Here is a 22,352-nt window from a genome sequence, read left to right on the forward strand (position 1 = left end):
CCGGGTCCTGTGTGCATGTATGTGTGTGTGTGTGTGTGTGTGTGTGTGTGTGTGCGCGCGCGCACGCGCACAATCGCCTCACTTGGGCTTCCTCAGTCTGCCTGGTACTTGGCCTTTTTTCTGTGGACACTTCCTGGGACCACCCACAATTCCCCTTCAGAGTGCGCAGTTTGTTTTTCTAGTTGGATTAGTCTAAGAGTAAACGCCATAGGCCTTCTGGCCCTCCCCAAAATCCCATTTCTGTATAAAGTGAAAATTGGGCTCTTAAATCTCAAAGAAAGCTGTTTATCTTACAAATTTATTCTTTTTTTATTGGGCCACACATCGCCAAGATAGAAAGATAAAAAGAAAACAGACCCAGGCCGTCGCAGACTGGCATGGAGTCGGCTCAGCTCATCCCAGCTTCTGCAGGGCCAGGCAGGGCAGCCTCTGTCTGTTTATCTACCACAGGCCCTGGGCAAGGACTTCCAGAGTTCAGGCGGGGAACTGGCCCCGCCCTGTCCTCTCTACTCTCTCAGACAGCCTTGTCCTGCTCTGCTCGATAGAGAGCACCCGGGAAGGCATGCAGAGCCAGAGAGGAGGGCCTGAGCATTTCACGTCTAAGTTAGCCCGTCCGCCTCTGTCCTGCCACCAACATCTTGGCCACTTAGCTCTGCTTGTAATTCAGACGGACGGCTCCTGGCCCTCTCCGTTAAGGAGGGTGTCTTAACTCGGTGGCAGGAACACTTGGGCAGAATTTTAATCAGGCTCATTGTTGTTAGATGATCATGAGGTCGTCTGAGCTGACCTCAAGAACCCACCGAGCTGTGCTGGGTGGCAAATGAGGCGTGTTTGGGCTTTGGGCGGGGGGTAGGGAGGTGGGGAGAGGGGTAGGTGGTGGGAGGGGTGGCGTTCCAGCTGTTGAAACCTCGGATGTGGTTTCTTTGGAACTGACATCTGCTCATTGTTCTGGGCTGTCAGCTGTCTGGTTGTAAAGACAGAAGTCGGGGGGGAATTCTGGTGGTCTTCACCTTCTTTACGTTGTGGAGCACCCCACTGTGGCTGCTTTGGGGGCTGGCGCTTTGTTGTGACATTGCAGTGTGTTCTGGTGCCCCTTGGCCCTGACCGACGGTCTTCCTTGGTCGCTTTCCACTGATATGTGGGTGACTCTTCCGCAGTCCCGGTGCTAGAGGAGATGAGGCTGATGGATGTGAGTGAAACCAGCCCTTCTCCGGCCTGTGTAAAATGATGAGAAGGAGTGCGGGCAGTTCGTTAGGCCCTCTGAACAGCTCTCCCAGGAAACTTAGAAATATTGTGAGAAAACAGATGAAAGGTGAGCCTTTAGGCCCAGAAGAGAGCTCAAAGGACAGCCACACATGCAGGGAGGGCGGGGAGCCGAATTTTATTTCTGGCTCCACACGTTGCCCCAGGTATGCCCCCTGCAAAAGTGAGCCTTACTTAAAGACTTTTTCTCGGGTATTGACAGTGCCCCGTGCAGACCAGACGCAGCGCTCAGAGTCAGAGTCGTATGCGTTTGGCTTTATCTTGTTTGTGGCATGTGAGTCGGTCCCCTTTGACAGGGAGCAGCGAACATCGGGGAAGCACATTACAGAATAAAAGCAGTTCGTGCTTTCAGAATAAAAGCAATCCGCGTTTCCCAGTGCTTAGAAGGGACAGATCTCGCCGGCGCTGCTCTCTGCAGGGCTCATGGGTCTGCTTTTGGTCCCAGAAGCCCTCTTGTTCTCACTGGGATCTGCTGAGCAGCCGAGAGGGTGGGTTGGAAGCGGCAGAGGGAGGGAGTCCCAACAGCCTCAGGAGCCTGGGTCTGTGTCAAGGAGGTCACTGCTCTGAGAGGCTCATTCCTAGTTCCTGCCCTGCTTCCCGATGTTGCCTCCCCGGCAGTATGATGTCAGGCCTTGGGTGTTGCCATGACACATCCTCCAACCACGAGATATTTTCCGTTTTATTTACTATTATGTCCCATCATTTCTGGGCAGAAGGAAGACATATGTAAATTTTATTCCATTTTCTAATGGTTTGGGTTACATGACAAATAACAGCAGGAAGGGAAATTTGTATTGATACTTTACAGAGGGAGTGTTCTCAAGTCGCTGCACAGAGATTTAAGTGCAGTGCTCTAAGTTTATGGGAGTTTTGCAGCTGAGTTTCTGCACATGACTTTGAATATGTCACTGTATGTTTATCATGGGCTAATTGCGGAACTGCATTTCCATACGTTTCCTTCTCTCTTTCATGAGAGCCAGCAATGGATATGAGACTCACAAGGAAGAAATGATCAGTTTGGGATAATTTCCTTTCCTGTCCCAAAATAGCTGTGTGTCGGCATGTCTTAGGGACTCAGCCGAGACACATATTTTTTTTTTCATTTGTTTCTTGATATAATGCAAATGGGATTTCGATCCTAGAGCAAACTTCCAGCTAGTCCATATTATAAATTAATCAGATTCAACAAACACCAACATTTTTAAAACTTTTGAAAAAAAATTATTTAATAGGAGCTAAGCAAAAGAAGAAATCAAACCAGCTGCTGACACAGCTGTTTCTTTTCTTGTTTAATTCAGTTCAATATAAAGGTACCATATGCTGCTTAAAATGATGATAGGAAAGATGAAATAATTTAAGAGAATAACAAGAAAATACATGAATTGTCAGCATTCTGTCAGATTGAAAGAATGAAACAGACAGGTGTAGTATTGACATGTTTAACTTTATGTGGTGTTAGCAGTTTTGGTGCGAACAACTCCTGACATGTGCTGAAGTGATGTGAGAACGTTTCTCCTCCGCTGCAGACATTGGTGAGGAGGCTGGGAGAGCTGCCGGCGTCCAGCAGCCCGCGCTGCTTCGCGACAGGAGCCTGGGCTCGGCCATGAAGGACTGCCCCTACTGTGGGAAAACCTTCCGGACGTCCCACCACCTAAAGGTTCACCTGAGGATACACACAGGTGAGCCACCGGGGGCGCAGTGCCCGGCGCGGGGAGGCCCGCAGGCCCGCCCTCAGGCCCGTCCTGTCCCCGACACTGGACACCGTCAGGTTCTCCAGGGGCCTGTCTTCACACACTGTGACACGTGTGCGCATGTGCACACACACACACACAGACACACACACACACACAGACACATGCATCCTCTTCATGACCACCCTCCCTAGTGGTCTAGCTCTCCTGGGGTCCTGGCTTTTGAGGCAGCTGCTCTCTCTCTCTCTGAGGTACTGGAAATCCAGTGAGTGCTTCCTCCTGGGGTGGAGAAGACACGTCGAGGGGGACTGGGAGTGTCTTGGGGGGGGTCCAGGGGGCCGGGAGTGTGGGGAACCCCGCTCTGGCTCTCATGTTGCACAGGGAACTCAGTGGCTCTCTCATGCGGGGAGGCGTGGCTTTGGGTCCTGGTGGGGTTGGTCCCCTGACCTTTCCTGGGCCTGGACAGGCAGCAGCCTCCCCTCACGTCCTGTGGAATGGGTCTTCGAATCCTTCCAGAGAAGAATTGATGTGCCCTCAGCCAAGCCCAGGGCGTGGCTACTGAGCCTTCCGGTCCATCCCGGCCACTTTGGGCAAGGGCTTCCCCTGGTCTCCCAGCCTCGCCTCTCCCTCACGCTGCTTTTCAGCATCTCTGCTCGTCGTTTGCACATTGCCAATACAAAGAAAAATCTATGTGAGATATGGACACCTCCATTTTCTTTGATTTTTTTCCTCCTGACACTTTATCTATCGGCGCATGAGCTGCTTCAGAGGATAGACAAATATGCCATCTATTTTCAAAAATAATTGTGGTCTATTTCCCAAGGAATCAATAAAGCTCGGGGTTATGCAGGATGTTGAGTGCGTAGGGGCCTGGTGTGTGGTTCGGGAGGAGGGGTTCCTCGCCGGGCACCCGCAACTATTCCCGGACCCCAGAGCAGCCCGGAGGACAGGTGGGCACGCGGTGGGGCTGGCTGCTACCGTCTCTGCCCGGAGTTGAACCTCTGGGGTTCTCAAGCACTTTCCCTGCAGGACAGAGTCACCATCCTCCCCTCCACGAAGGAGGCTGGGCCTGCGGCAGCCCCTTGGCACCCCCCCCCACCCCCACCCACGCTCTCACGATGTTCCTCCTCCAGCTGCTCACGCGGGCACCTCCCAGAGAAGCCCTGGACTCCACTGGGAACGCTGTGTTCTTTTCCTCACCAGAACACCCGCTTGCTCGTCTGTCTCCTCTGTGCCAGTCGCCTCTCCCCAGGGGAAGCAGACAGCGGTGATAGTGTCGGTGATGCACTGTGATTCCCATCCGCACACCGACACGTCACTGGAGGGCAAAACCCCTTTATTGGGAAGGTGGAGAATAAGGAAGAATAGGGTAGGGAGGCTGAGGCTTCTTCTCCTGTGCCACCGTCCCTGGGGAAACCTTTGCCCGCTTTGGTCACTCCCCCAGCCCCACTGGAAGCCTCGGCATGGTGGCCATAAGTGGCAAGTGCTGGGCAATAGCCCCTCTCCATGCCCCCGAGGAGCCTGCTGAATGAGAGGTCCCAGAATTCATGCCCGGGAGCCCTGGCACATCTCTGCCAGTCAGGTGCCCTGGCTCACTCCCTCACCTTCAGAGCTGGGCAACAAGTCCCATCACAGTCGAAACCTTTCCCGTGATCAGGGTGGTCAGAGGTCACTGCAGTGGACACTCTTCTCCCCAGGTAACATGTGATCCTGGAGGTATGCAAACAGGTCTCTGTGCTGCCTAAAGGAGGGTGGACAGTGGCCGCTGCAGACCAGGCACCCAGCTGGGTTCACCTATAGTGAACAACTCTGGGTCAGGAAAAGAGTGAATAACTCCCCAAAAGGAAGGAGCTCTGCCGACTCTCTGATACCCCCATCCATCCACTGCCCTTGGGGCAGAGGACCCATGTCACCGGATAGTCTGGGCAAATTCTGACCAAAGACAGTGAAAATTTTGCTGAGCTGGGTAGAAGCCAATGGATACAGCTCTGGAACACTTAAAAACTTGAGGGATTGTTTTCTGAATGTTTGCTTCACACACTTCTGAGGGTCGTGAACCAGAGAGTAGTAAGACAGGGCCATTCTAGAACCTTCCCAGCATAAAGAAGAAAATGACAGAAGCATTGGAAACATCACCCCCACCCATCCCAACAGCATTCTCGGTGTAAAAGGCAACACGGTAACCAGTGAAAGATCAATTTCCTCTTTATCCAAAGAACAAAGGAGTTGGAAAGTGTTCACACTTGTGCGTTTGCATGGAAAAGAAAGCATAACCTGTTAGACATCACCAAAGTAAACATCCATTATGACGATGTAAAAGTGTAGAGCACAGGAGCAATTAGAAATCAAAATCAAGTTACTTGCTAATGGATGAGTTCACGTAGGCCTGCAGGTGTGGGGACGTGCCACCCTGCTTTCCGCCTGCGTGGCCTGGATTTCCAAGTGACGTGACTGGGGGACAGTAGCCTGGGAGACAGAAGAGAGTTTTCCAGAACGGCATCTTTTCGAGCTTGTCCATAATGGACCTATAGGAGCACATGAGACACCCGGTGTACAGTAATCCAGTGTATAAAATCCATTGCATAATATATTTTAATTGGTCGGGATATGAGGCGGTACATTCTCTACATATTTCTGCCCTTTTCCATTTTTATGGGAAGTCATGATCGTATAACATCCGTGGATAAAAATCCACGGATAAAATCCACTTTCCCTTGTGACTCCACAGAATTAACTCAAGTTCATTCCTCCCTATTCCCCCTTTGGTCCTTGCTTGCTGGAGAAGCACCCAGTGGGTGCCCCAAACACCTGGGCTAGGAGACCATGCAGGCAACTAGGTTGCTGCCATCCCCTGAGCTCCAGTCAGACCCCCAAGAGACTGAAGGGAAGATCCAGAGGACATAGATGACCCCAGGGGCCCTTGAATCTGAGAGGTCACTCCCTTTAGCCAGGCAGACATTCACTGCTGCCCACCACTGGGAGGTTGAGATTATCTACCAGATATCTACATATCTGCCTTCTATCTACACACAGATTGATCCATCTGATCAATCAACTAATTGATCTGTCTACATAAAATATATACACGTATGGTCATCTGTGTATATCTATGTGTATAGCTATGTCTGTCCATATATATGCATCTATCTATCTATCTATCTATCTATCTATCTATCTATCTAGAGAGGGGGAGAGAGAGAGGCAGAGAGGAATGGGAGAGAGAGAAGGATATAAGCAATGACTCATTGGTTATGAAGACGGAGCGGTTCAGCGTTGACAGCAGGAGACCCAGGAGGGCAGGGGATCTAAGATCTATTCCGAGGGCCGTTGTGAGTACCGGAGTCAGTACCAGCTCAGGGCGGACAGGGTGTCCTAACTCTCCCTCCAGCTCCGTCGGGGCCTTGGGCAGTCACTCCACCATCTGGGGACAACAGGCTGCTGACTCAGTGTCACCCTCAGCCACCCTGCAGATGCCCCGGAGTATCCTGAAGCAAATGTCTGGGCTCCCTGGACTGCAGCTGACTGCACTACACCCCACCTGCAGCTTCCCAGGGCTGGGGTTGAAGTGGGGGGGTGTTCCTGGACCCACCCTGCCCTCTGCCCTCCTCCTGAGCCCTGCCTCAGGGGTCCCTTCGGGATCCGGGTACCTGCTGGTGTCCGGGAGGCAGGTGGGTCTGAGTGGTCCCTGCAGGCGGGGGGCTCCTGCTCCATGGGTGCCCCAGGCAGCCCCCCTGTGGCAGGTTTCCGGAGGAACTTGTGTCTCGGCAGCGACCCCTGTGAGGAATGTAATGAGCCCCCTCCCTCCTGAGAACTTGGAGGCACGGAGTGCCAGGACTAATTAAAAACAAATCCTGTCCATTTCCCTCTCTCTACACAGACCGGTGGTTTGTTCATCTGGCTGCACTGTGTGTGCGGGTCTAGCCCAAGCCGGAGCTGCTTGAGGGACTCCACCCCCGCACCCCCACACACCAGGGATGCCTGTGGTGGTCTCCTGGGGTCCCAGGGGCAGCGTGGGCAGAGGGCCACATGTGTCCTAAAGACAGCAACCCGGGATTCAGAGTGGGACAGGCTCCCAGAGGGCTGCATGCCCTGCAGGGGGCGGCCTGGGAATTAGCTTGCCTCGGTCTACACAGCATGCCGTCCACCTGCTGGCCTCAGCAGCGGAGTCCGGAGTCCGACAATGCAAGCACAGCTGGGCTGTGGAGCAGCTCCTGTGAGCCCTGGGGACAGGTGCCAGCCCGCCCAGAAACCCAGACTGGTCCTGCCCTGGGTTCTGGGCTGTAACTCAGAGCTGCCTCCCTCCCTTGGATTCCTGTTCTCCTACCCCCTTGGGTTGTATTGCAGTTTGGGGGTGAATTTCTGGCTTGGTTTAGGCAATTAATGCACCATTTCTTTGACAGTGTGTGTCCACACCCTAACCAGCGGGAGGAAAGGAAGTGACTTGTACCCACAAGGTGTGTTGATGCAACCTCCCGGCGATTTCCAAGGGAAGTACTGTGCGCCTGGCTCCTCCTTTCCCCCTGACTCAGACCAACCTGAGGCCAGACCTCCTCCATCCCTGTGTGCCTCAGTCTCCCCAACAGCGTAGGGAGTTTAGGGCGGTGGTGAAGCTGGGAATCAACCACTGTGTCCTGCCCTTTAGCATGAAAGGTGCCACGCAATCACTAGCTGGGACTCCCCAGGAGACACCTCCCTGTGCCATTTTGCAAGTGGCTTTTCCATTCCACAGCAAAGCCCCCCACCACCTTCCCAGCATCAACGGTACCTGGAGACCGCTGTGCGTGTCCCCTTCCTTCCACACGTCTCTAGTCTCCCTTCTCGGAGAGTGAGTCAGGAGCTTTCGGAAAGCACATCGAATGCATCTGCAAAACTGCATCGACCACAGGGGGCTTTCCCTTAGTTTTGTTCTTGTTTTTGCCTACACCTAGCTGTGCTCCGGGGAAATGCCCAACACCACCTGCTGGGTATGGTGTGTGTGGGAGGGGTGTTGCTCCTGGCATCCTGGGGAGGACCGTGTGGTGCCAGCGATAGAACCCAGGCCTCTGGCATGCAAAGCATGTGCACCTCTGAGCCATCATCCTGACCTCCCGTTGTCATTCTAAACAGACACTGTGTTGCCTCCTCAGTTGGAGACAGACACCTGAGTAGTGATGACGGGGGGCGGGGGTATAGATCCTCTTGCCTCTTGCCCAAAAGAAGGTGATTTCCGCCCCCCCCTTTTGTTTAGAATGAAAAATCCTGTCATTTCTCTATTTCTAAGATGAACTGAAACACCCCTTTGATTTTCTCTGCATTCCCCCCCATCCCGGTTCTTTCTGCCGTAATGACATCCCAAACTTTTGTTGAAAATAATTGATTGAATTTAAATTTCCTTAAAAGTTTAAGAGGTAATGTTACAGTATAAATTTCCTACCAAACACTAAGTAGGGAAATATCCATTAGTGAAATTAACTACAGTTTCTAGGTAGCTAACAATGTGCCGTATACAGTAGGGCATGGCTAATGAACACTGCAGTGGGCGATATTTCATTATACAAATTAATGCTCACATTTTAATGGGAAAGTCACATAATGAATCTCGGCTTCAGTGACAGCAATTAGAGACACAGATTGTCCCCTTCTGGACAAGGCACTGTTTAGCAATAAGCAGCTGTGTGAAAAGTCTTCAGGTTTACAACATATATATGCTTTGGGGGAATTAGTGCACAATTTATATTAATGTACTGAAGCTGCGCTGCAAAGGCACCACCATATTTATCTCTCCTGGTATTAACTAAGTAAAGACATGTAGAAAGACTATATAAATATCAAACAGAGGATTCCAATACAGGGGGGCAAATCAGTTACCTTAAAAGTGAAAACACTTTTGAAGATCCAGCGGGGGAAAAAGGAAAAGGAAAGGTCAAACGCATATTGGAAGCATGAAGCGTTTTCTGAAATGTGTGATAAAGAGGGCCGGAGCACTAGTACAGCGGGCAGGGCACTGGCCTTGGGCAATACCTGTGATCCCTACCCCGGGCCTGGTGATCCCTGAGTGCAGAGCCAGGAGTAAGCCATGAACACAGCGGGGTGTGGCTCCCACATAAGACAAAATGAAAAGGTTGATTAAGGGCTTTGGGAAGGGACTAGCACCCACCCACCTGTTGGTTTTGAAGAGGTGCTCTTGGGAGTTTGCGCTGAGTAACTCCAAAATCTCAGCACCGTGCATGAGGCTGCATTTGGCATCTCAAATGCCCCCACAGAGGCTCCAAATAAGAGAAGTCAGGAATATGCAAATAGTTACAATAATGGATTGAACCACTTAGTTATGTACTTCTGAAACTGTATGCCTCAACGCTTTGGAAAAGTTATCAGTGATATTTCGAACTTGAACATACGCCTTATGCTAATGAGTGGCTGGCAACATGGTTCCAAACATTTTATTAGCTGATTGGAAATAAACTGGCAAATTTTTATGTGTGCTTTTCTTTTTTTTTTATTCTTTGTTTTTTTTCTTTTTGGGTCACACCTGGTGATGCATAGGGGTTACTCTTGGCTCTGCACTCAGGAATCACTCCTGGCAGTGCTCAGGGGACCATATGGGATGCTGGGATTTGAACTCGGGTCGGCCACGTGCAAGGCAAACGCCCTACTCGCTGTGCTATCGCTCTAGCCCCCTATGTGTGCTTTTTTAAACAAAAGTCTCTTTTCTAGAAATATTTGTCCCAGGTCTTATTATTTTAAAATACTGTGAGTGGTTTTCTCACCAAGGCCACTTGTGTCTGACACTCTCATTTCGGTTAGGGAAGGACTCAGTCCTGTCATCCTTTCCCACTGAGACTCTGTCTACAGTGGGTGCTGGGGTCTTACTCTCTGAGATGCTTCTGCTTTTTTGGGTCACACCTGGTGTTGTACAGGAATTACTCCTGGCTCTGCCTTCAGGAATTACTCCTGATGGTGCTCAGGGGACCATATGGGATGCTGGGAATTGAACCTGGGTCAGCTGCATGCAAGGCAAACACCCTCCCCGCTGTGCTATCACTCTAGCCCTCCCTGAGATGCTTCTGAAGTCAGTGCTAGAGCCAGGTGCCAGGGAGAGAATGTGGAAGTCTAGGTGTGTGGGGCTTTTCTTAAGAAAGTCATCCTGCCCACAGCTGGTCGGTACTGACTGAGGCAAGGTGTTTGCCTCTACCCTGCTCTTCCCCACAGGAAATCTTCCTGTGATCTTCCTGAGGCCTCTGAATGGGAGGCTCCCACATGGGCAGACACAAAGCCAGTGAACCTCAAACGTCATGGAGGTGCCCAAGGATTCGGGCTTCTGGGAAGCACGGAGCACTTGGGGTGAAAGTGCCCAGTAGATTTGTCCCAGTTTATGATCTCAGTGGCCAGTCACTGAGCTGGTGCTGCTGCCTGGCTGTCAGGGCTGCCTGGTCACAAGGCACACAACCAAATCTTCAGCCGAGTCAGGCAGGGGAGAGGGCTGGGCTCCACTTGAGTTTTCTTTGGTAGGAGTTGTGGCTTGGAAGGGGTCAGGCCAGCACGTTTGGGCTCAGAACCATCGCCAGCTTCCGTGAGGCACACTCAGTCGAGTGAACGTGGCATTTGTCTGCTGGCCAGACTCACCCTCCCCTTAGAGTCCGCTGAATGTGGTGACAGGTTTGCCCCATGCCCTTGGCCAATGGTGTGAGAAGTTTGCACTCCTGAGCACTCTGAAATGTGTCCTTGGTGGGGGAATGCTTGGGAAACAATTGTTTCCCGTGGGAAAGGAGGCCTAAGGGACTTCTCCAGGGAGTTCAGTCACCTCAGATGACAATCACCCCAACATCCCTGGGTTGGCTTGACTGGCTAAAAATGTACTGGGGTAGAGGAGCTGTAGTTCCAGGCCGTTTCCCTTACCCCTCAGGAGAGGAAACACAGGAAAGGCTTCAAGGCATAGGGCAACTGTGGTTATTCCGAATATTTGGGGCATGGGCCAGAGAGCTAGCACAGTGGGTAGGGCGCTTGCCTTGCACATGAAGGACCCGGATTGGATCCCTGACACCCTCTAGCGTCCCCTCGAGCCTATCAGGAGTAGTTCCTGAGTACAGAGGCACAAGTAACCCCTGGACACCAGAACCAAAATAAAACAAAAAAAAAAAACCCAAATATTTAGGGAATTATAATTATAAATTAAACCTTTTTCCCCCTTTTTGTTTTGTAAACACAAATCTAAAGTTTTGAGGTTTATCCATTAAACTTACCCTGGAGCATTTACTCAGAAATTTAGGTGACAGGAAGAAAATATTTAAGCCAGGCCTTTCAAGAAGAAGGCAGGGGGGGATGGAAGGAAGCACAGAAGGGATGAGTGGTGGAGGGTCTCTAGTCTCCATGTGCAGAGTGGAGAAAAGGCCAGAGCCGATGTCATGTGAAGCCCAAATGGCCTTTGAAAATGCACTGGGCAGTCCTGTTCACCAGGGCCTGAATCCTTGGGGACAAAAATACTAATAACAACCCTTTTTGCTTCTTGGATTTGGCCTTTCCCCTACCTGAGCAGAGGAGGTCAGAGCCTATTTTGGACTGCAAAAGAACAATGGAATAAGTGAAGGGATTATCTCCAGCAAGAGATATGTGGTGTGTGTGTGTGTGTGTGTGTGTGTGTGTGTACAAGTGAGGGTTATGTGTGTCTTGTGAGTGTGGTATGAAGGGTGTGCATGTGTAAGGTGATATGTGGTGTGTGTGTTTGTGCTTGTGTGTATGTGTGTAGTATGAGGGGTGTGCATGTGTGAGGGTGATATGTATGTATGTTGTGTGTATACAGTATGAGGGGTGTGCATGTGTAGGGTGATATGTATGTTTTGTGTATACAGGATGAGGGGTGTGCATGTGTAGGGTGATATGAATGTTTTGTGTATACAGGATGAGGGGTGTGCATGTGTGAGGGCAGTATGTGTGTTGTGTAGTATGAGGGGTGTGCACCTGTGAGGATGATGATTGTGTTGTGTGGTGTGGAGGGTGACGAGTGAGGTATGTGTGGTGTGAGGATAATGAGCAAAGTGTGTGAGTGTGTGTGATATGAGAGGGAAGTATGTAGATGCTGTGTGCATAGTATGTATGATAAATAGATGTCCAAGTGTGGTGTGTATATGGTGTGAGTGCCTCTGACTTGAATGTCTCTTCTGAAGAAAGGGCGTTGTCTCTCTGGGTTCTGCAATTCCCAGGTAGGGGGTGTTGTTCATTTACCCATTGGTTCAGTGAGAAACAGTGTGAGCGAGATTCTGAGTATGCATCGTGAACTATATGGACACATGTCTGGCTCATTTTGGAGACTTGGGTATGTTCTTGACACCTGCTTTAGAGTGGAGATGAAACCTTAGAATACATGTGCTCCATCTTCCCACATTCTGGGCTGAGAAAGCAGAGGCCTCGAGAGGGAATCCTGTGTCAGGTGAACATTGTGCCTGGGGCCTCTGGTCCTGGTTGACTCTCAAATACCCCCTAGGTCCAGTGGTCCAGGTGGCTTGTGCTGTAAGCTTCCTTGGCGTCTCCCCAAAGAGTAACTTCCACAGAGCCTCTACACAATTGTTCTCCATATTGCATTGGTTCTCTCCATCATTGGTTCGCTCATCTCTGTGGGTTTCAAAGCCCAGTCTGTCCCAGGGTGCAATTAACCTAGAATTAGTGGGGTTGGAGTAGGTATCCAAATTTTTTAAGGCTCCCTAGGCAGCTATACTTAATTTTTTCAAAGTATAATCTCCAACTCCCCCTTCCCACTTTGTGGGGAGTGGGCACTGTGTTCTTGAGTCAAAGTGTGATGTTAACATTTTCTGCCACAGAATCACCAAGGGTGCACGTGTGTTATGTAACACATCCACCTGAGCCTGATTCCTGATTCCGGGGCAGAACCTTTGTGCACTGATGCCATAAACTCGGCAGAGCTTAATGCCCAGCGTGGCTGGGGAAAGCAGTTTCAGTGTGCATTGCAAGTGTGCGTCCCTTGGAAAGAAACCTCCTCTGTGCATCGCTGCAGATCTCACCAAGAAAGGCAGCTCCCCTACCCCCACTCCTCAGCCTGCAGGCAGGAGTCCACATTCTCCTTCTGTGGCTCCTGCTAATGAATGCCCATGCATTCTGCAAGCCCTTTGCCAAATGCGCTTAATCATTTCCAGGTGCGTTTCTGAAATACAACTTGAGTCTCGCCCAGTACCTGCAAGACCACACCTCCACCAACCCTCACCCTCGGGGCTCTCCCCCAGAATCATGATGCTCACCCCTGGGCTGGATCCTGGGTGCCCGGTGGTGGCTTTCCTGCTACCAGCATCCCCGCTGCCCCTCGGGGCTTCAGGGCCTGCTGCTGCTTCTGCTATGCTGGCACCGGGCCTGGAGGCCACCCCTAGAGTGCCTTATCCGTAATACCACATGGGTTTCCGGGGCCACTGGTACTGCTGAGATGGACAGACAGCAGTGGCGGATGGGAGGCTTGAACGACATGAATATCAGCTCCAAGAAACAGAGATTGGTGCCAGCCGGCATCACTGATTCTCTCTCCCTCCCCACCCCCTGCCCCCAGAGGAGTCTTCTCTCGAACCAGGGACCATGCCACCCTCACATTTAGAACAGTAGATTTCCAGCATGCACTCTGTCCAAACCGGAAGGAGATTCCCTCTCAGCTGCCTTGAGGTCTGAGCAAGGAGCACTTGGCACCATTTTGAAGAGGCAGGCGCAGTTTCTCCAAGTACACGGTCTGGGCTGGTGGGTCTCTTGTGCTCAGAGTCCAGGCCTCTGGCCCTGGCTCTGTCTCTTCTGCCCAAAGCCCAGTGCCTGAGGGCTGGGACTCAATGAGACCAGACATGCTAATATGCCATTGAACGTATCACTCCCTAGGGAATGTGCTCTTGCTTTTTAGATCGGTCTGTTTTACACTGTAGAAGAGAGGAAGGGGTGGGGGGGATTCTTGAGTTTCCTCTGAGAAAGAATTGTGTATGTTGACCAGGTACAATTGGGAATGGGCTAACAGCAGCTGTGATGGTCCCATTGCTTCTGGAGAGCTGGTCCATTCCAAAGTCTAGGAGAGACTCCGGGTTACTAGAAAAGCCTTGGAATATATTTGAATCCATGTGTTTGTTCTCCTTGCTTCCTCTCTCTCACCATGTGAGCAGGTCCCTGTTCTGCTCTGTGTTACACTCTCTTTTCTGTGGTGGAAAGAACAATAGAAGTTGGGTGTTGAATTTAAATAAATATTTAATTCATGAAAATGATCTTATATGTTTTAAAACACTCTTTAAAGCTATTTTTATTCTCTAGAAAGCTCTTATTATAGGTAAATTACACATTTTACTACCGGAGCATTAGGTTTGCCATTAGTACAAATTTAAGGCACTACAAAGACCAGTAGATAATGTTAATTTCAAATACAGAAACTAAATATATTTTGTGCCTTTTTATTACTCATTTTCTTTTAAGTTTTATTGACTGCTTTTTATCTTAACTATATGTCTTTACATGCTGCAATCATAATGCACTGTAATGGTATTAATATTTTATAGAATCGGTATTTATAGTTCTTTATTTAGAAACAATGCAGTAGGTCTGCAGATATCTGAGCCGTCTGGAATGGTGCCCTCCAAATAATGATAAATTACTTGTGCAGTATGCCATTTGCTAATTATATCCATGATTTACTGCAGAGCAAGACTTAAATCATTCATTTCAGTCTTGCGTAACAGTGCCATAAAATTTTTAGGTTTAAAAATGGTTTCCATGTGTATAATTTAAACAAATTTTAGAGCTATTGTATACACAAAATATTGCAACCACCCATTTGTTACATACTTTGTCTTTTTAAACTTCTACTTTTAATGATCACTGTGGTTGAAATTATTATGCTTAATTTTCATAATCATAGCTTTTAAATCTACAGCCGTTTTCACATGTTAGATAAAGAAAAAGATAGCTAATTGTGTGTAGATAGTATGTCATTCCTGAATAGTCCCAAATGGTACAAAATCATTAAAAAAGCGTAAGAGTACGAATTATTCTTCTATTAAAAAACAGTTGTTCTCTAACTAATTATTAGTTTGAGCTGCTTTGTTTCCAAGAACAAATGTTGATCCTTCTAGCCTTGTTCAGCCCCCAAATGAGAAAACTTTATTTTTTTTTCTCCCACTGCCTGAATCCCGCAGGTGAGAAACCCTACAAATGTCCCCACTGTGACTACGCGGGCACCCAGTCAGCCTCCCTCAAGTACCACCTCGAGCGGCACCACCGAGAGCGGCAGAATGGAGCAGGGCCGCTGTCTGGGCAGCCCCCCGCCGCAGACCACCGGGACGAGATGGCCAGCAAAGCTGCTTTGTTTATCAGGCCCGACATCCTGAGGGGGGCCTTCAAGGGTCTCCCTGGGATCGACTTCAGAGGGGGCCCTGCGTCCCAGCAGTGGACATCGGGGCTGTCGTCGGGAGATCACACCGGCCAAGCCTCTGGCCTGTCTTCTGAGACCCCCACCGATGCTCTCAAGGGCACCGACCTTCCTTCCAAAAGCAGCCACTTCTCGGAAATCGGACGCGCCTACCAGAGCATCGTGAGCAACGGCGTGAATTTTCAGGGGTCCTTGCAAGCTTTCATGGACAGCTTTGTCCTCAGCTCCCTGAAGAAGGAGAAGGACATGAAGGACAAGGCCCTGGCCGATCCTCCTTCCACCAAAGTGCACGGGACAGACGGTGGGGAGGAGAAAGCAGGTGCTAAGCCGGCCCCCAGGAAGTCGGAGAAGTCTCAGTATGAGCCCCTGGACCTGTCGGTGCGGCCAGATGCTGCCTCTCTGCCAGGCTCATCCGTGACGGTGCAGGACAGCATCGCGTGGCACGGCTGCTTGTTTTGTGCTTTCACCACGTCCTCCATGGAGCTGATGGCCCTGCACCTGCAGGCCAATCACCTGGGCAAGGCAAAACGCAAAGAAAACGCCGTCGGGGTGGCTGTCAATTGCAAAGACCAGGCCCGCGAGGCCAGCAAACTGGCTCTGCTGTCGTCTGCACAATCGAACAAAGAGATGGGGCTCTCCAACATGATGGGTCCTCTGGACGCCGCGCCCGAGAAGATGGCCCAAGGGCAGGTCAAAGAGACGCTGGGGGAGCAGAGGAGTGGCCCGTGGCCCGGCCACGTGGACCCCGCCTTTTGTAACTTCCCATCAGATTTCTACAAGCAGTTTGGAGTTTACCCAGGCATGGTGGGCTCGGGGGCCTCCACCTCCTGCCCCAACAAGGAGCCGGATGGGAAGGCCCACTCGGAAGATGACGCCCCAATTCTGATCCCCGAAACCACAAACAAGAACACTACTGACGACCTCTCCGACATCGCCTCCTCCGAGGACATGGACTCTTCCTCCAAGGGAGAAAACAACGACGAAGAGGATATTGAGACGGAGCCGGAGATGGTGAGCAAGCCGCCGTCTTCCCTCAGCAAGGACAACAGCAGTGATGGAGGGGACGGTCTGCTGCCCACGGCCACCCCTCAGCCCGTCCAGGGACTGGTCTCACCTTTACCCCAAGCATCGGAGAAGCAGTGGCATGGGCCGGGCCTTCTTGTGTCACAGGACCCCTCGGCGGGGCTACCCAAGCCAGAGCGGGGGCCCCAGGGCCTGGAGAAGCCAATGAACATGCTGTCGGTCCTCAGGGCCTATAGCGCTGATGGCTTAGCAGCCTTTAACGGACTTGCAAGTAGCGCAGCCAATTCTGGATGTATCAAGAGGCCAGACTTGTGTGGTAAGTTTTAGAATCCTCTTCCTTTAGTTCATTTCCCAAAACATCAGTGCTGAATTGTGCATTTTACAAAATGGGGTAGACTTATCCATCATCAAATTTCCAAACTAAACATGACAAAAAAAAAAAAAACAACCCAACAATGCTGTATATGCATTGTAGACAATCATGAAAGTCAATATCATCAAGACGTTTTAGAACTCATACTTTTGTGTTCCGATTTGCATCAGAGCGATCTGAAATGCCTGTCTGGAAGGCATGCAAAAGGGGGTGCTGTCTTGCAGTGTGAACTGCTCCTGTTTCTAATCCATAATTTGGAGGGGGGTGGGGAAAGTTTAAAAACCCAAACCAAAACAAATACTAAAAGAGAAATGGTAACTTGCAAACTTTTCAGTATTTCCAACTTATGCATCAAATGCCTACAGACAATGCCTCATTGCTTTGCTCAGCCAAATCTACTTTCTTAAGCTTTTCTTTATCTCGACTTAGAGGATACTAAAATCATATCACACTAACCACAGTGTAGAAATAAAGCAGCCTTCTCTCCAAGTAGGGAGATGGTTTGTGGGTGTTTGTGATTCACCGTTAGACATACCAAATGGCAGTTACTGTGACTTTGGCCTTCTACTGTTGCCTTCTGTCCGTCTGTCTCTTAACCTGTCTGTCTATTGTTCTAACAAGAAATGTACATTGTGAAGTCCCTGATTAGCAGTGTTGTGACCCTGTGCGTCTTGGATTTATGCCTGCCTGATCTTGTTAGCAAATTAGCACTTCTTTGCCTCCTTAAAGAATATGGTTGCCCCCAAAGAATTCCAGGTCATAAAAAGTAATGATAAATTTTCAGCCTAGAATTGAATCAGATGGGGTGGGCAGGAAGGATCAAGTCATTCCCTTGGTACCCAGATATTCTTGGGGAGCCTGTCTCTGAAGAGAAGCCTGCTGGGGTAGGCATGTTATTCCCTGCCTGGACAGATGCACATGCCGCTCTTTTACCTGAGACTACATCTCCTCTGTCACCTGTTGAAAGTGAAAAGGGCAAAGGAGGATGAGAGAGAATTTTGCAGCCTCAGAACCCTGCCTTGCCTTTCAGCACAGAGCAGGATTCAGGAAGCTGGACTTGTTTCATAATTTAAATTGATATATTTCTTTTTCCCTCTCCTTTCCTAATTCACTAAGAACTGGATCAAGCAGTCAGAAATATTTTTTGAATTGTCAAAAATCACTAAATGGATTTCTGACAGCTCAAAAAAATATTGACAGTTCCTATGCTGAATGATTCACAAGGCCCCATTAACCAGAACCCCCACATCTATTTTTAGCTCTCCACAATTCATTACTTTTTGAAGCTGTTAAAAACAATATTTAAATGAAGGAGAAGAGGGGTTTTATGTCAGTCCAATTTTTTGCCTTTTCTTCTGGGGGAGAGATGTTTAAGTCTTTTTCTTTTATTGCTGCTTTAAGTTTGTGATGGGGTGGGTTCTTTCTTACTGTTGTTTGTTTGGGTTTTTAATTTTTTTTAAAAGTCTATTTTTAGTTCTTTCAACTACCTACATAGGACTAGAGTTCCTGCCAGGAATCCATGCATCAGAAAAGATCAAAACCTGGCATGTTCATCCACTCATTATTATTGAAATAAGCTCATATTACCCCTATTAATTTTCCCATCTTCCTCTCAATGCGAAGGGAAAGCTTCCTAACTTGGAGGAAGCTTGCCCAGTGGTTTCCTTTCCTGCAGGGTGGCAGGGAGAGAGCAGCAGGAAGTCTGTTCTGTCCCATGAACCCTTTCCCTCCCAGCTCTCTGCTCTGAGGCACTTCTCACCTTCTCCCCTCAGAGCTCTCCCTGACATCTCCAGGGTAGATGTCAGTCAGCCAGTCCTGCCTTGGGGTGTACGTGGTTGCCCCTTGCCACCTGGGCAATGAGGCCACAGAGCTGCCTGGGCCACAAGGTGAATCCTTGTGGTTTCCCCAATCGGGGCGGAGGTCCAGGTCCCACTCAGAACCACCTTGAAATCACCGTAAGACGCGGAGACAATTTCCAGCCCTAAGGTGCTATTTTCAGAGAACACAAGACACACATTTCACGAGATCTCACTTCTGCCTTCTTTCACTTTAGGTTGGAAGCGGAGAAGGAAGGGTTTGCTTAGGTTTGGAAGGAGGCAACTGCCCTCCTGCTTCTGAGGTGCTTCCCTCTCAGCCACTCCCGGCCAGTTCTTACACCTCCACATCTAACCCAACAGAGTTGAAATCCTCTTTTAGTGATCTCACTGGTTGCTGTGTCCTGGTACTCAAGATACTCTTTCTAAAAATTGATATCAGGGAGGAAAACGTAAATCCTTCGGGTTACACAACGGACATTTTTCTCACATATACCTCCTAGCTCTGCAGGAAACACAGATGATGGCTGAACATTTTGAACATTTTGAGCTCCCGTTGGCTTCACAGAACTCAAATATTCTTCATGTCTAACCCATCTTGCCTGCCCCCCAAATAGGTATTTCCAAGCTGGTCTACCAGCTTGATATTTAGTTTCTTCAAGAAGTGAGACTCTGCCAACCCAAAGAATGATTCCAATATTTATCATCTCAGCAGAGTCTGGGGTCTGATTTTGTCTGGTTCATAAAACCAAATCCCTACTTCAGTGCTCCTAGAAACAGGCTTATCGGAGGAGCTAATGTCCATCTGCTTCTATTCTCATGGAGGTAAAAGTGTTTGAAGAAGCATCTGTAAAAACCTGTTCAAATTCTGTGGCTCCCCACAAGCTCAGCAGTTCTTGACATATGAGTTGGAGATGGTAGCTCTGCCCCCGGGTCTGTGAGTGACCCGGCTGCAGCACACACTGATTTTAGCTGCTTCTAGCTGCTTCCTGACACTGCCTGCCGCTTTCTTGCCTCTGAAAACTCAGGTCATAGGTTTCCTGGGTCCTAGTGCCCCTGTGCCCCTTCACAGTCAGTATAGTTCTAACCCCAGGGGGCAGAGGGTAGGAGAGGTGGAGGAGGGTGGTGGGTGCCCAGGTGGAGAGCTTGAGTTTCACAAGGTCTCCCCTAGGAAGCCAGCTGGGAACACATTTCAGATGGTCCTGAGGAGGATCTAGCTCTCTCGTGGCTGAAGTTGGAGGACAGACTTCGGATCCAGTTGCTTTGGACTGGATCCAATTGCATCCCGGGCTGGAAGTCATTATGAGACCATCATTATGAGACCACCCCCACCCAGAATGTCCATTTCTTGAGGTGACTTCCAGAGCCCAGACCTGGCTCAGACCACTCCATTTTCTTGCAGAGCCTGGCACCCCCTGCCACTGGGAGCTGGATGTGCTCGGAGTTTGGGGACACAGCCCGTAATGACTATTTCATGAGAAGGCAAGGGAGCATGAGGCAGTGTTTGTGAGGGAGAGAAGCTTGGGAAAACCGTAGGATCAATCTTACTTCAAGACCTGAGACCAGAAAAGTCTGGGTTTCAGTGTGACCATGTGGACCCAAAGCTGGTGCACCCCAAAGTCGGTGGATTTCGAGAGCAACCACACCACCCTCATTCCCACAGAGGCATCAGGCAGCGCTGCTCTTACAAGCACCTTGCAGGGGGAACTTGGGTGAGCCCAGGAATAGGATGGGTGGGGTAAGAATGAGAGTAGAGAAAGGGAAGGGCAGTGAGAGGAACATGCCCCCTTCCCCTGCTAAGAGTTCCCCCATTGGAGCTAGCCAATCATGGAGAACCTTTCAGCACATCCATCATCATCACCACAGCACTCCCAGAATCCACTGGCCTTGGAGGAGGCAAGTGAGAAGCAGAGTCTTTCACAGCAAAAGCCCCAGCAGTCCCCACGTGTCACCCCTAGCTGACTGGCAAACTGCCTTTCCTGACCCACTCGATGCCGGAGACTGGGGGTCCTGGGCTTCCATTGCAGTGAGAGAATTAGGGATCTCTTCTTTAAAAAAAAAGTGTTCATTGAAGCACTTTACCTCACATTTTCTAGGATGCATGGTGAAATGAGGCAAACTCTCTTCTGTTCTCGCCAACCTGGCTGGTTTCTCAGTATAGGAGGTCTGAAAATGTTTCACCAAGAGCACTGTCCCAGGCCATGGCTGCCAAGGATTTTCTCCAAGGGCTGATCATGAACATGCTTGACTTGGAGATCATTCTACCTGTCCTGACACTTATGCAGCCAGGTCTCCCTGAAGTGGCAAATGGGTATAGCCTTGTTCCCGTAGAACAGTGGTGAGCTGAGAGCCTGGGCACCATTTCTGCACGGCCATACCACTGCTTATCAGAGTAAGGGGGCAGCCCTCTCTCAGGACCTGACCTGAGTTTCCTCATTGATGGGCAGTGTGAGGGCCAAGAGGCAGTGGGTAAATGTTTCTCAGCTGAGTGTCTGTGATTCCCAAAGCAAAATCATGTGACAGTGCTGCCAGGAGACCCAGCGATGCCCAGATGTCTTTGGGAGGCCGGGGCTTCATTAGCACCCTGCAAGCACAGAACTTCCCTTGTGTCAAAGTTAGAGACCTGTGTTTCCTCCTGTCATGATGGTTGTTGTCCCATGGCCTTGGTCGGTGAGAACTTGAGTTTTGATGGTGATTTGGGCTTGTTGTGAGGACTTCCCATGAGGACAGTCAGCCCATTGAGTTCCTACCCAGTTCCATTCCTGGCTGAAGGAAAGGGCTTTGAAGTAGGAAATAAGTCCTGCCTCCTCGGTCTTTGACCATTGCTGTGGTCTGTGGCCAGAGAGCTCCAGAGAGCCAGATGGGGGCACAGGACTTAAGCGATGCTTAGAACCTGCCTAGGCTGCCTGGGGGTAGGACCTATGGTGGGGTAGGAGATGATTGACATTGGGAAGGCTTCTGGGTTAGCTCATTTGTCTAAACTAGATACAACTTATGACCAGGGAGGTTTAATCAGGAACCACAAAATCCAAATTTGCTCAAATGCATGGGATCCTGGGTTCAGCCAGCCTCGGCGAGGGTGGGCAATGAGACAGGGAGACTCAGGGGAGCAGGGCCTTGTCGCTGGAGCTGCCAGGCTAGGCTTGATTCAAGCCAAGTGAGTAAGCACCCCTCTTTTCCTCTTCTCTATGAATTGATCCCTATGAACATGAGCTTGCAGAGACGACTTGAAAGCACAACTTTGCTCTTGCTTCCTTTGCCTGTTTCGTCCTTCACAGATTAGCTTTTGCTCCTGTCACTGCTGCTCCCTGTGAGAGAACCCCATGACGGGAGGACCATTTGGCTTGTTCTGAATCCCAGGACAAACGTTTAAGTAAAAATGACACTAAACTTAAGTAATAATTGTATGACATAAATCACGACCCCCCTGTGCTGCTCTTGCCCTCCTGGCAAGCTCACAGCCAGCCACAGAGCCTTTCCCTTGGACTCTGGTTGGACAGAGCATTGGTGCTACCCCTCCGTCCAGCAAAATTTTGGCACCCCGGCAGGCTCTTCCTGTCCTCATTCAAAGTCAGGTGTGATCTGTGTTGTCAAAGAGGCGGTGTCTTTGGACAGGAGCCCCTTCTCAACTCCGTTGGCATTCTTCTCTTTCCCTCCCCCCCCTTTAAATGAAACGGGAATGCCACTGACGTGATGTCGTTTGCAGGATGACAGAACTGTTGTGTGAATACCATTGTATTTGCCAAATGGTCCACTCGTCATTTCAGAACAAACAAATGGATGGTGTCTGTAAGTCGGCAAACACTGGTGACATTTAG

General features: G+C 49.9%; 1 protein-coding gene across 9 annotated transcripts in view; it reads left to right on the forward strand.

Annotated features, from left to right (window-relative positions):
- Positions 1-22,352, forward strand: part of ZNF536 (zinc finger protein 536) — a 442,277-nt gene that overhangs the window by 281,990 nt on the left and 137,935 nt on the right. For 7 of the 9 annotated variants that reach the window (XM_055145193.1, XM_055145196.1, XM_055145201.1 and 4 more), the window contains 3 exons: positions 2,790-2,942; positions 7,355-7,408; positions 15,092-16,663. In XM_055145193.1, coding sequence (XP_055001168.1) covers positions 2,790-2,942; positions 7,355-7,408; positions 15,092-16,663 — 1,779 coding nt within the window. The remainder of the gene's footprint in view (positions 1-2,789; positions 2,943-7,354; positions 7,409-15,091; positions 16,664-22,352) is intronic. The other 2 variants (XM_055145199.1, XM_055145200.1) reach the window with 2 other exon arrangements.

The sequence above is a fragment of the Sorex araneus genome, chromosome 8, assembly GCF_027595985.1.
Source record: "Sorex araneus isolate mSorAra2 chromosome 8, mSorAra2.pri, whole genome shotgun sequence".
Classification (NCBI taxonomy): Eukaryota; Metazoa; Chordata; class Mammalia; order Eulipotyphla; family Soricidae; genus Sorex; species Sorex araneus.